General features: G+C 37.8%; 1 protein-coding gene across 2 annotated transcripts; it reads left to right on the top strand.

The window, feature by feature from the left end:
• Positions 1–743: 743 nt before the first annotated feature.
• On the top strand, positions 744–10,083 carry LOC105036478 (U-box domain-containing protein 44). 2 transcript variants are annotated; one of them, XM_073256781.1, is made up of 5 exons: positions 744–1,028; positions 6,636–7,201; positions 7,303–7,612; positions 8,029–9,649; positions 9,830–10,083. In XM_073256781.1, the coding sequence occupies exons 2-4, from the start codon at positions 6,650–6,652 to the stop codon at positions 9,606–9,608; spliced, it is 2,442 nt and encodes an 813-aa protein (XP_073112882.1). In that variant the 5' UTR covers positions 744–1,028; positions 6,636–6,649; the 3' UTR covers positions 9,609–9,649; positions 9,830–10,083. The 2 variants fall into 2 exon arrangements, with proteins under 2 accessions (XP_073112882.1, XP_073112881.1); XM_073256780.1 differs by lacking the exon at positions 9,830–10,083 and having other exon boundaries at positions 745–1,028; positions 8,029–9,732.
• Positions 10,084–13,105: the final 3,022 nt, after the last annotated feature.

Genomic DNA, 13,105 nt, shown 5'->3' with positions numbered 1-13,105 from the left:
AGCCGACGGATGCCAGCCGTGTCCGTGCAGATGCTTTTCAATTTTTATTAGACTTTTATCAGACCAAACAGTGCTCGTCGCCAATAACAAGCTCAAGTTGCCCAAAAGCTGTCGGAAAAGTGGACGCGGTAACATTTTAGCGGCTGTCATGATCTTTTCACGTGATAACTGCGGGAAAGAAAATAACAGCTCCTCTAACAGCCAGTTATAATGCAAACAACGGCCATTACTTTGGAAGCAGTGATCAAAATTTTTTTAATATAATAATATTTTTTTATACAAACGAACGGTCATGTTTAATCTAAAAATTTAAAATATAAAAAAATTACATAATATCCATAGACAATCATCTTCGTAATAATATTATCGTCCACAAAAAAAAAAAAAAATCTAATCAACAATATTTCAATAAATATATCAAACGATCATCGTATAAAAATAATAGAAGAATTTTTAAATATTATGGGGCAATAGGTGAGCTTTCAGCTGTCTCATTTGAAATGTAATGATAAATTTTAATCAAAAAATAGTATATTATTTTAATAATTTAAATACTAAAAACTCTAAATTATGACTGAAGTGCATTAACGGCTGTTATAACCGTCATGACGGTGAAAAAGCCGTTCATGGATAATGGTTAGCGGTAAAAATGGAGATGGAATTACGCCCCAAGCAAACCATTTGGCGCCGCTCGGTGGAATTACCGAGTCTATTTAGCCCTCGCCTCTCGTAACTCCGCTTCGTCTTCACTAGTGTTTCCCTTCTCCTTGGACTAGTCAAAAACCTCTCCTACTCTGTTTCCTCCGCTCATCCTCTTCCCAGTCCACACCTCTCACGCGCGTGCGGTCTCCGATCGCTTGCATCTCCTGTTGTTTGGTCTCTCTTGGCTTCTTCCTTCGAGCGGCCGAGGAGTTGGATTGCTTCGCGGGGCTAGGGGGCTTGTCCGTGGAAGGTGGAGCATGGGCGGCGGCGAATTAGGGCTTGCGAGGGAAGATCGTCCGGAGAGATTTTGAAAAGAACTCAAAGTGGTATGATTCGGTTCGTTATTCCTGTTCTTTGGCCGGTTCTTTTTTGATTCATTGCCCTTTTTTTTTTCTGGTTTAGGGTTTTCTAGTTCTAGCATTTGATGGATGCTTTGAATCGATGTGCATTGAGATGAATCTTTGTGGATTTTGGTTATATATGCTCTCGTGGGAACTTCAATTTTTAGATACACATGCTTATAATGGAGTTTGGAGTAAGAAGCAATAAATGTACACTCAAAAGTTGAAACCTTTTGTGGGAATTAGGGGTGTTGTGACCTTTTTATGCTTGGCTTTGGAAGAAGGGAAGGATCTTCTTTTCTGAGATCAATATCCTTGCATAAAGGAGTATCGAGTACCCTTATTAAAAGTTGAACCTTTTTTGGCAAGTTGGGTATATTGACCTGTTTGTCATCATTTCAAGGGTATCGTAGGTTATCTTTTTATAGATATTAGGATATGGTCGGTTGGTATTTATACTAGATTAGTATGTCCAGATCGGCCACTTGGTTATTGCATTCTCTCACAGGGATAGTGCTGTGTCGTTCTTATAGCAGGGTTTTCTGAGTCTATTGTGAGTTGGAACATGTTGATGCCACTTAGAGCATTTGTCTTAAGAAGCTAACAATTCTTTACATATTAAAGCATGTCATTATTGATAACAAATGAAGATCAACAGATTTCCCAATTGGGTGCCTTAGGATCTTACAGGAAAACATTTTTTATTTTTTATTTTTTTTAACAAAACTAAATTGAGAACCTTTTAGAATACATGAACTAATACATCAAGTTTTGATGCTTCTATCAAAGGATGATTCCTAGATGTCTGGGTATTTGGACAATTGGGCCCATTTTGATACCTCACAAGGGTTACAGCATGACCTGTTTAGAAAGTAAGCTAAATTGGGAGACTTTCAAAATACATGAACAAATATATGAAGCTTTAATGCTTCTTAAAAATGATGATTCCTAGATGCCTGGATGCTTGGACAATTGGGTCCATTTTGATACCTCATAGTGGTTACAGCTGACCTGTTTGATTCTAGATTAGGAACTGAGGTACATGATCCACAATTTGGCACCTCGATATGGATTGATTATGTTGAATAATTTAATCACCTGAAAACTAGTAATTGCCATTTATGGAGGGTGATAAGCAGCATAGCCTTGGTCAGGAAAGAATATTGGTACCTTGGAATTTTTAAAAAATAAATTATGCCATAAAGTGTCAGGTTGTGAATCTCTTTTGTATCATCCTCATGCCCATCCAAAGAGTCGTTGTCCTGGTGTATTCTAGTTCATGGAGAATGAGTTCTCTCCAGTGAAATAGCCATTGATTGGATAATTATGGTAGAGTTTGTGATTGTTCTGTGCCATGCGATTTCTTAGCAACGAGCATAAAGTCACGTGCTTCAAAAAAGACAGGCCTCCTGAGATGAAATTTGTTAGGGAAAACAACTATCTGCATTTTCCACCAATGACTTTATTTTGGATATGAAAACAGTCTTTCAACTGCATCACATCATGTTCTGAAACAAGGCCCCACAAATTCTAAACGACTATTGACATCACTGAGCCTATTTAGCATTCAGGTGGTGGCAACTGAAGTGGTTGGATTTTTAGGATTTGTTCTGTTTTGTTTTTGCCATTGTTTACAATAAAGCTTTTGGCTTTGTGCCAGGAATGAAAATGGCCAGGTATCACATCAGCTAACCTGACCCAATAGAGAACTTTTAGTAGGCCATGAACTTTCATCACCTAACAGCCAACCTGGACCAGGCTAGATCCATTTGAAAAAATCAAAAAAGCCTTGGCCTTGCCGAACCAGGCCCATCCCAACAACATTTCATGTCTAATAATATAGAACACAGGGATATTTTTATTTTAATAATATAGAACTCAAGGATATTTTATGATTCACAAGACTTGATATCTAAAACTTAGATCAAGTTTAAATCATGAGATACCAGATAGAGCAATTTATTGTGAAACAGGCTATTCAGTAGGAGGAAAATAGTAAAACTCCATAATTGAATTTTTAAAGTCCAATATAACATATCCTAATAAGAGAGCAGTGCTTATAGATTGTGCTGATCGAAGGTTGTGAGCTCGCAGCCAGAACTCATTATGTCAACCAAAATGATGCTGAAAGAAAACCCTGGGAAAATGTTGTCAACTGTTCGAGAGTAGGTATGGGATAACGAGAATGGAGGAATAGAAGGATTTCATGAGATGGGATATAAAGAGTAGAACTGCCATGCCCAAGACAGATTCTTCTTGCACTCCATTTATGTGCTCATGTTGCAGTACCAAGGCAGTGCATGGTGAAGCCTATAGATTTCATCCATTGGCAGGGTCTTGCAAAGAGATGAGAGGAGCCATCTTTTATGGTAAAGCCAAATTCTGAGGCATTGGTGAATGAGTGATTTGATTGACTTGTTTATATTCTTAGCAAGTAAACTAGTAGGAAAGCAATAAATTCTTCCTATAATCAAGAAATTGATTGAATAATCTGATTTAGTAAAAATTCAAATAGATACTTCAGATATTTTACAGTATATGATCAATATACACACTTTATTTATACTTTAGACATTTTATGGTCATGTTTGAATGTTTACCAATAATCACAAGCCAAAGAAATTACAACTTAACAAAATAACAAGCGCATATAATGTGTATGAACATCACTGTAGTTTAGTTTATTATATATATCTAAAAAAGAAGCAAACAGGATGGTAAAAAATGTTGCATTAAAATAAAAAAAATAAAAAAAAAAACTGGTTGATGGAATGGTGAGATCTAGAGCCATTACCTCCATTTGAAATTATACTCAACTACGTGTTACATTTGACATGATAATCTACTCAATCATTGGAGGTAACATATGCATGAGATTTGGATGACGTGTAACTTGAATAATTTCCTTTGATGTTGATATGCTTCCACTTGGGCTTTAATAATTATATTATCTTTTATAGAATATGAATCACTTAAAAATTATTATGAAGAACATTTGGGATAACAAGATGTAACATTGTGATAACTTCATAGTATATAATCATATATAATCAGTGAATTATACTCCAGTGGCACCTGTGCACATCATCATATATAATCAGTGGATTATACTTGTATCCTTTCCACGAAAAAAGGATTCACCTTCCTTCGTGCCCATCCACCATTGGATCACCCAATGCACAGATCTCAAAGTTCTCTGAACTCCAGTCACGCACATGCACCAAGCTCAAGGTATGCAGTGGATGATCCAATGGTGGATGGGCATGAATGAAGGTGAATCCTTCTTTCACATAAAGGATACAAATACTCCAGAATCAGCACCAGGATGTCACGGATTATCACCAGTGCCTGTGAAGGCACAACTATTCAAGTCAGCAAATTTTAATTATTTATGATTCTACATATAAAAGAAAAAAAATGTGATGTAATGTGCTTTGGAAGAGATTATGCTGTTATCATGGATATGAGAATATGGTGAAAGACGAACCAGATGGATTAAGAATTTAATCATGAATCTAATTTCTTAGCTTCTGGCCCCTCAATACTCCTTTGGTTGTAGCAGAGATATCCATTAACAGTTCTCTCTCTCATATCTATCTATCTGTCTGTTTGTCTGTCAATCTATATCTATATCTACACATATATTTGGTAGGTATTCCTAGAGACTGGGGGAAGACAAGTGAACGATCTATTATTATATCCATTTTTGATTTGTTTAAGACATCTTGTTTGGTGAAGAAATTTGAAAAGGCTGAGACCTCCTTCAGCTATTTAAGGGAAGTTAGTTTAAGATAGTAATTGAATCATGCAAAATATTAGCAACTATAAGCACTGTTCACAGTTCGTTCATCAGTAAGAACCTTAAAAAACCAGGTGAGTTTTAAGTTTAGATTGCACACCATGTTTCACAGTGACTAATATTTTAAATTCTAAAGGCTGTGTGCGTTATGTGCATGTGTATATGGGATATATTATCAAACACATAATATGCTTAACTTTTATTGTCAAAATTAATAAAACTAGGGCACTTGTTATCTGATTCACTTGTATGTGTGTGTATTATCGTTGTTTGATGAACATTTCCTCCAAGGATTTACTCATAAAGTTGATTGCCCGGTAGTGGGTGCACTTTGGTTTATGAAACATTGTACCATGACCAATTTAACAATATTTCTTTTGTTATTTTCATACTTCGGTTTTTAGTTCACTTATACCTAATGTCTCAGACTTCTGCATCAGTGGGTGCACTTTGGTGTATTAAATGATGTACCAAGACCAATTAAACAGTTTTTTTTTTTTTTTTTGCTGTTTTCATGCTTCAATTTGTAGTTCACTTACACCTAATGTCTCTTTTGCATCTTCTTATTGTTTTTTTAACCTTTGGATACCTGCATTGAAAATTGGTAGGGATTCAGAGTTTAATTCTTTTTGACTTATATTCATCTCAGAAACATTTTTGAACTTGATAACTATCTCCGGTGAAAGCATCCTTATGTGAAGTCCATGAATCATTTTCTTTTTCTACTAGTCCATGATCGGATGGGCATGTATTATTTATGTTTGCATGGTTTTGTATGTATGTATGTCCTTGGAAGTCCATGAATTATTTTCTTTTCCTACCAGTCCTTGGAAGAAGATATTTTTCTTTGGAACCTCTATGGTCAATTCATATATGTTTTTCCATCCCTTCTATGTGGGGCTCAACTCCAAGCATGATCAGATGGGCATGTATTATCTATATTTGCATAATTTTGTGTTTGAAATCAAAATTCCAAGGTTAGATATGGTAGCATATGTTATTCTACATGTTATGCAGACAATTACTTGGAACCAAAGTATGCCACCTTTTTGACACATTAACTTAAGATTTATCCACATTTGGAGCATCCAAAATGAGTTTTTTTACTGAAATTTAGTATGTTAACAATGCCCACATTAAGCACTCTTTTTTTTCTTTTTTTTTCAATACTGTTCTGTTTATGTCATTTAGTATATCCTTTGATAAGAGTTAGCTATAAAGATTGACTTATGCCTCAAGGACTACATCTCACATTATCTGAGTTGTCTTATACTTTTATGCCTTGACATTTTTTGAACATTATAAGCAAGCGAAATTGTCCCATGTCCCCATTAGATCCACTGTTTTTGGAACATTTTAGTATTTTACATGACAGACTGACTGATTCTTGTTTTGTGGAATATTTGTTCTTTTTGATGTGGAAGGGCCTACCTTCTTGTCATTGCAGCTTGACAATTTTGGAACATTTTATACAACTGTCTCATTCTGCTACTACAATTAATTATGGTCCATCTTTACACAACTATTGCCTGATCTGATGTTAACAAACAACTACTTTGGACAGAGTTCATCAGGTATTGGTCGTATCTTAATGACTGCAAGAAAAGTTAGGACTGTAATCAAGGTTATTAGCAGGATGAACCCTAAGGTTTAGCTTTGGAGTTTGTATTTGGTTGGATCTTGACCTCTGTTTGGTGCAAGAATTTTCTATTATCGACTTTGTTACTAAATAATCATGGTTTTGAACATATCCATGGTGCCTGGAACTAACACAAATTTGTTTGTTGCAATAGGTTTTTGTTAGGAAATGGCAGAAGATTGGGAGGGAAATTATGATTCTAGTAGCCACTCCAATGAGAATAATCATGAACAGTTGCACGTTGAACCTATTTATGAGGCCTTCCTCTGCCCACTTACGAAACAAATTATGAGGGATCCTGTTACATTAGAGAATGGGCAGACCTTTGAGAGGGAAGCTGTTGAGAAGTGGTTCAAGGAATGCAGGGACAGTAGAAGGAAGCCAATTTGCCCATTGACACTGAAAGAACTGAATAGCATGGACCTGAACCCTAGTATTGCTCTAAGGAATACTATTGAAGAATGGACCCAAAGAAACGAAACTGCTCAGCTTGACAATGCTTGTAGATCTCTAACTTCAGGAAGCTCAGAAAGTGATGTTTTACAAGCTCTAATCTTTGTCGCATATATTTGCCAGAAAAGCAGGTCCAGTAAGCATGTTGTAAGGAATGCAGACTTGATACCTATGATTTCTGGCATGATGAAGAGTAGCAGCAGGAAAGTGCGATGCAAAGCATTAGAAACTCTTCATATTGTGGCTGCGGAAGACAAAGACAATAAGGTTGTCCTTGGGCTTCTTGCTGGTTTCCTTTTCAGATGCTCTGCATCTTTCTTGAGTTGTATGTTTCTCGATGATATATTCTCAATTTCCTTGTTGTGCAGGAAGCTATTGCTGCAGGGGACACCATTCGTACAATTGTAAAGTTCTTGTCACATGAACATTCCCAGGAAAGAGAGGAAGCTGTCTCTCTTTTATATGAGCTTTCAAAATCCGAATCCCTATGTGAAAAGATTGGTGGGGTCAATGGGGCAATTCTTATACTGGTTGGGATGGCAAGTAGTAAATCAGAAAACCTTTTGACTGTTGAGAGAGCTGAAAAAACACTAGAGAATCTGGAAAAATGTGAAAAAAATGTGAGGCAAATGGCGGAAAATGGTAGACTGCAGCCCCTTCTTACCCTGCTCCTTGAAGGTACCTTCTGCTTCTTTTATATATATATATATATATATATATATATATTTATTTATTTATTTATTTATTTATTTCTGTTTTAAATTTCTTTTCTTCGTTGCTTGTACATTGGCCATGGAGACTGATTATAGAAGAGATATATGAATAATGCATGATATGTAAATGCAAGGGTAGGGATGCTTCCATAAAAGGGTAATAAGTTATTAGACATCCATTCTTTTATTTCTTATAGTAAAATCAATTGTGGTCTAAATATATCAGTGCATCTTTGCAGTATGGAGGTAATCTCTGGAAGCATCACTGGGTGCAATATATTAGTGAATTTTTGCATCTTGTGAATTTTGGGCAGATGAAATGTTGCTGCACCAATTTTTGCAAGCTATTCACATCACTGAGTGCCATGAAAAATTTTGCAGGTTCACCTGAAACACGGCTATCTATGGCTGCATACCTCGGGGAGCTTGTTTTGAGCAATGATGTGAAAGTATTTGTTGCCCAAACTGCGGGCTCAGCACTGGTTGATATCATGAGAAGTGGAAGCAAGCAAGCAAGACAAGCTGCTCTCAAGGCATTGAACCAGATCTCATCCTATGAAACAAGCGCCAAGATACTAATCCAAGCAGGCATTCTCCCTCCTCTCATGAAGGACCTTTTCACCGTTGGTGCCAACCAGCTCCCCATGAGGCTGAAGGAAGTCTCTGCAACAGTTCTTGCTAATATTGTGTCTTCAAGTGCTGGTATTGAGTCTATCCTGCTTGGTCATGACCACCAGAGCTTGGTCTCTGAAGACATTGTCCATAATCTATTACATCTCATCAGCAACACAGGTCCTGCAATTGAGTCTAAGCTCCTTCAGGTCCTTGTTGGACTAACAAGTTCTTCCACAACTGTTCTAAACATAGTCGCTGCCATCAAAAGCTCTGGTGCTACCATCAGCTTGATTCAATTTGTGGAAGCTCCACAAAGGGATCTCCGCATGGCTTCTATTAAACTCCTACACCATATTTCACCTTACATGGGTCAAGAGCTGGCAGATGCCCTTTGTGGTACTGCTGGCCAGCTCAGCAGCTTGATCAAGGTCATTGCAGAGAATAATGGGATCTCTGAAGAGCAATCAGCTGCTATTGGGCTTCTAGCTGATCTTCCTGAGAGGGACTCAGGCCTCACTAGGTGTCTTCTGGATGAGGGGGCCTTCGACATAATCATTTCCAAAGTTGTCAGAATCCGGCAAGGGGAGACTCGTGGCAGTCGTTTCGTCACTCCCTTTCTTGAAGGGCTTGTAAGAGTTCTCTCAAGGCTGACATATATTCTGGAGGATGAACCTGAGATTGTATCCCTTGCTCGTGAACATAATCTTGCTGCACTTTTCACTGATCTTCTTCAGATGAATGGGCTTGATAGGGTACAAATGGTCTCTGCTACGGCATTGGAGAATCTCTCAAAACAGTCAAAACATCTAACAAGAATTCCAGTTGTCCCGGAGCAAGGATTTTGTTGTTCTATATTTCCATGTCTCAGTGAGCAGCCTGTTGTAACTGGGTTGTGTCGAGTCCACCGTGGGATCTGTTCTATGAACGAGAGCTTTTGTCTGTTAGAAGGGAAGGCAGTGGAGAAGTTGGTTGCCTGTTTGGACCATACAAATGAGAAGGTCGTGGAGGCTGCCTTGGCTGCCCTGTGCACACTGTTGGATGATGGTGTGGACATCGAGAAAAGTGTGATGGTGTTATGTGATGCAGATGGGATTAAACCAATACTTGAGATATTGCGTGAGAACCGAACAGAGATACTCAGGCAGCGAGCTATTTGGGCTGTTGAGAGGATTTTGCGGACAGAGGACATAGCTTACGAGATTTCAGGAGATCAAAATGTGGGGACAGCTTTAGTTGATGCTTTCAGGCATGGTGACTACCGGACAAGGCAGATTGCTGAACGAGCACTGAAGCATGTAGATAAGTTGCCAAACTTTTCTGGAATATTTCCTAAGATGGGAGTTTGATGGGTGGACAAGGATGGAAGCCTTGTTTGTACAGGAAGCTTGTATGTCTTTTTCTGTTCCCTCCTTATATTTATCTGTTTCGCTCCGCAAGTTTATTGAAAGATTTGACATTCTTATTTCTTCACTGCATTCGGTTTGAATTTTTTATATATTGGTTGAGATTTTTCTCTCTTTATTTTGAGTCATTCAGTGTGTTGATTGTTAATGGTGTTATTCATCAGTTAAAGAAAATATATCAGGATGGCATAGGTCAAAGCTTTCAGCTATGGGGCTTACCAGATGAGGCAAGATTGGTGAGCCATGTTTCATAAATTGCCAGACTCCACGGTGATGGGTGGAAGAGGATGGAAGTTTTCTTTCTATCGTGTATATTTATTTTCTTTCCCTTTTCATCTGCTTTGCTTTTCAAATTGATTAGACACTAGAGATTGTTCATATGTTCATGAAATTCTGTTTCAAATTTTGTTTGGTGTTTTTTTTTTTTTTTTTGCTCATTCTTATGAAATACGAAGGCTAATGATTGGCATTGATTATACAATCAATCCAAATTAGTAGGAGTTTATATGTGGACTTTAGTCATGCACAAAGTTGTGTACCTCTCTGTTCTTTTCAGTAATGCGTATGATTTTTTCAATTTTTTTTTGTTTGTTTTTTTTTTTCCAGCCATGTATATCACCATTATCAAATATTTATGAATGCTCTTGTTACTTGATCATCCATTCTGATCAGGAGTGTGCACATTACTTAAAGTTGACATTCAACTCCAATATATTCCCAGGATGGAAGAAAAAGGGAAAAAAAATCTGATTAATAATAATATATAGTCCATAAAATAATAAATTCTACAAAAGTGGGAAGGCTGGGTTACCTTTGGACGTCACCCCTCAGTTAAATCCTTCTGGTGCATGAGTCTACAAAATTGTGAAGGTGGGCTTAGCCCTCCACTCATCACCTGCATCCAACTAGTATCTAGTTTACAAAATTGTGAAGGTGAGCCTAGCCCAGTCCTCTACCCATCACTTGCTTCTGACAAGGATATAGTCTACAAAACTGTGAAGGTGGGCTTGATCCTTCACTCATCACCTGCATCCAACTAGTATCTAGTTTACAAAACTATGAAGGTGGGCTTAGCGCTGTGCTCTACCCATCACTTGCTTCTAACAAGCATATAGTCTACAAAATTGTGGAGGGAAGGGTAATCCTTCACTGCACCGAAGGCCCCCAACCTGATGGCGATGGCTCTGGTGTTCTCAGAGTACCACCACCTCCCGTCAGAAACCCGTTGCTTTCAAAAAATTCACCAAAGGTACTCTCTGGTGGGCAGAAGGGAAGGTCACTGCCAAAGCCTATGTTGTTCTCCGATGTCGCATTACCAATGGATGGTAGTGGCATGAGAAGTGATGATGGCATGGAGGAGAATGCCCGAGAAGAACAATTGATAGCATGACTGAAGCCGGTTGACACACAAGAAGAAGAAGAACCCGGCAACCAACCATCGGCAGCAACTCCCATGCATGGAAGCCTCATAATTTATGAGATACGGATCGAAGGCCGTTAAAATATAAGGAGGATCGATAAATCTTCCACTCTGATCCAGGCCATGGCCAAGTCCATTCATTGGCACGTTATAGCAGTCCGTCAAGGCATTGTTTTTATTTATAGGGAAGGGATGAAAGACCACCGGGTTACTACAAGGAGGCAAACCTTGTTCTTATCATTACCCTCGTTGTTACTCTTGGAATAATCACCTTGTTCACTGCTGGTATTATTGTTATTATTACCTTGGTTGCTGCCCTTGGAGTCATCATCACCTTTTTCACTGCTGGTATTATTATTTTTACCTTTCTTGTTACACTTGGAATCATCGTCTTGTTCTCTGCTGGTACTATTATTGTCTTGGTTGGTGCACTTGGAATTCTTGTCGAGCAGTTGTTGGATTCTCTCGTCGATAGCCTCCACCTTGGAGTGGAGTGAGTTGGCGAGCTTTCGAAGGCAGAGATGGCTCAACACATGTGGAGATTTAAAATTAAATATTGAAATGAATTTTTTTTTAATTAAAATTTATATAAATTTTTTATTAAAATTTTATTTTTTTAACTTTTTAATATATAAATTTTTATAATTAAATTTTTTTAATATTTTTTATAATTAATATAGTCAATCTATTTAATCTTTTTTGAGGTATTATTGATCTTAAGTAAGATTTTATTAATTTTAATTTTAAAAAATTTTATTCTACCGAAGCAGCACTTATTGGAATTGTTAATATTATTGTAAAAGTAATATATAATTTGAAAAAGAATCGAGTCTTCTTATATGATTGAGTATGTCCATTGGACTATTATCTTCCACTTATACAATTTTTTTTAAAATTTTTAGCTCTGAAAATAAATCTAAACCATCAATATCAGAGTAATTATTATATTTTAAGGAACATTCAAGATTAAGACAATATTCTTGTAAACTATCATTGTCTAATGATTTTAATTTTTTATCACTAAATAGAAAATTAAAAATATTTTTATATATCTTAAATTATTCAAATCTATTTTGAAAAGAAGAAATTGCTTAATCTAATATATATAAGAAATAATCAATTCTAAATGATTCTTCAAGAAAAAAAGCTAATAACTGTGCAAGCCAGTGACCGTACGTGTGGACAGAGAGAGATGGCGAGATGACGAGTTGAGAGCGGTGTTGGAATGATTCTCCTCTCCCCTCTCCCATCTTTCTCTATCTAACTATCTGTCTTTTCCATGCGGACAGTGTACCAGCACACAACTCCTCAGCCATTTACTCCCTCTCTGACTTTTTATCGCTACGGAGGCGCGCATAGAAATTTTTAATTTCCTATGCTATATTCCAAATCCACAAGCACAAAAATCTCAATGTGGAAGGCAGATCATTTGTACCCAAAAAAATTTCTACGTGGGAGGTTTGGTCCACTTGGAAAGGAAGCAAACCCAACAGCCATAAATGCTTTATATTGGGAAGTGGAGAAATAGCTCCTTAGGAGGCCGTACCCCATAAAGCATGGAATCTCAAGCTATGCTATAACGGTGGCATGCCTCTGCTATGAGGAGAGTTAACCCCGAAGACCGCATAACTATTAGTGGGAAAAGAGGAAAGAAAGGCAACCCATGGCTTGAGATTGTTTGTGATTAAGATACTAAAATAGTGAAACCAAATGGATAGTGGGACTTAAAGCAAATGGGGGCCTAAAGCAAGAGCTTTAGTGGCCTTACCCTTTAGCCGGTCCTGTTCGAAGGGATCCCGCGGGCATGGCACCGAGGAGGGTCGGTAGGTCGAGGTCGTGTTTCTGCCGCTTCTTGGGGTCGAGGCTTCGATAGGTGAGGAGGAGGTCGGGGAGAGCTCCTTGGTCATCTGGCCATGTGTGGAGCCGGCCATCGGGATCGAAAGAGATGACGGCGATGAGGACGCCACAGAGGGAGGAAAGCTGGTTGGCCTTCTTCTTGAGGCTTTCTCTCCTCTTCCTG

Source organism: Elaeis guineensis, chromosome 4 (genome assembly GCF_000442705.2).
Source record: "Elaeis guineensis isolate ETL-2024a chromosome 4, EG11, whole genome shotgun sequence".
Lineage (NCBI taxonomy): Eukaryota > Viridiplantae > Streptophyta > Magnoliopsida > Arecales > Arecaceae > Elaeis > Elaeis guineensis.
The sequence above is the reverse complement of the archived record's forward strand: the minus strand, read 5'-3'. Positions and strand labels throughout refer to the sequence as shown.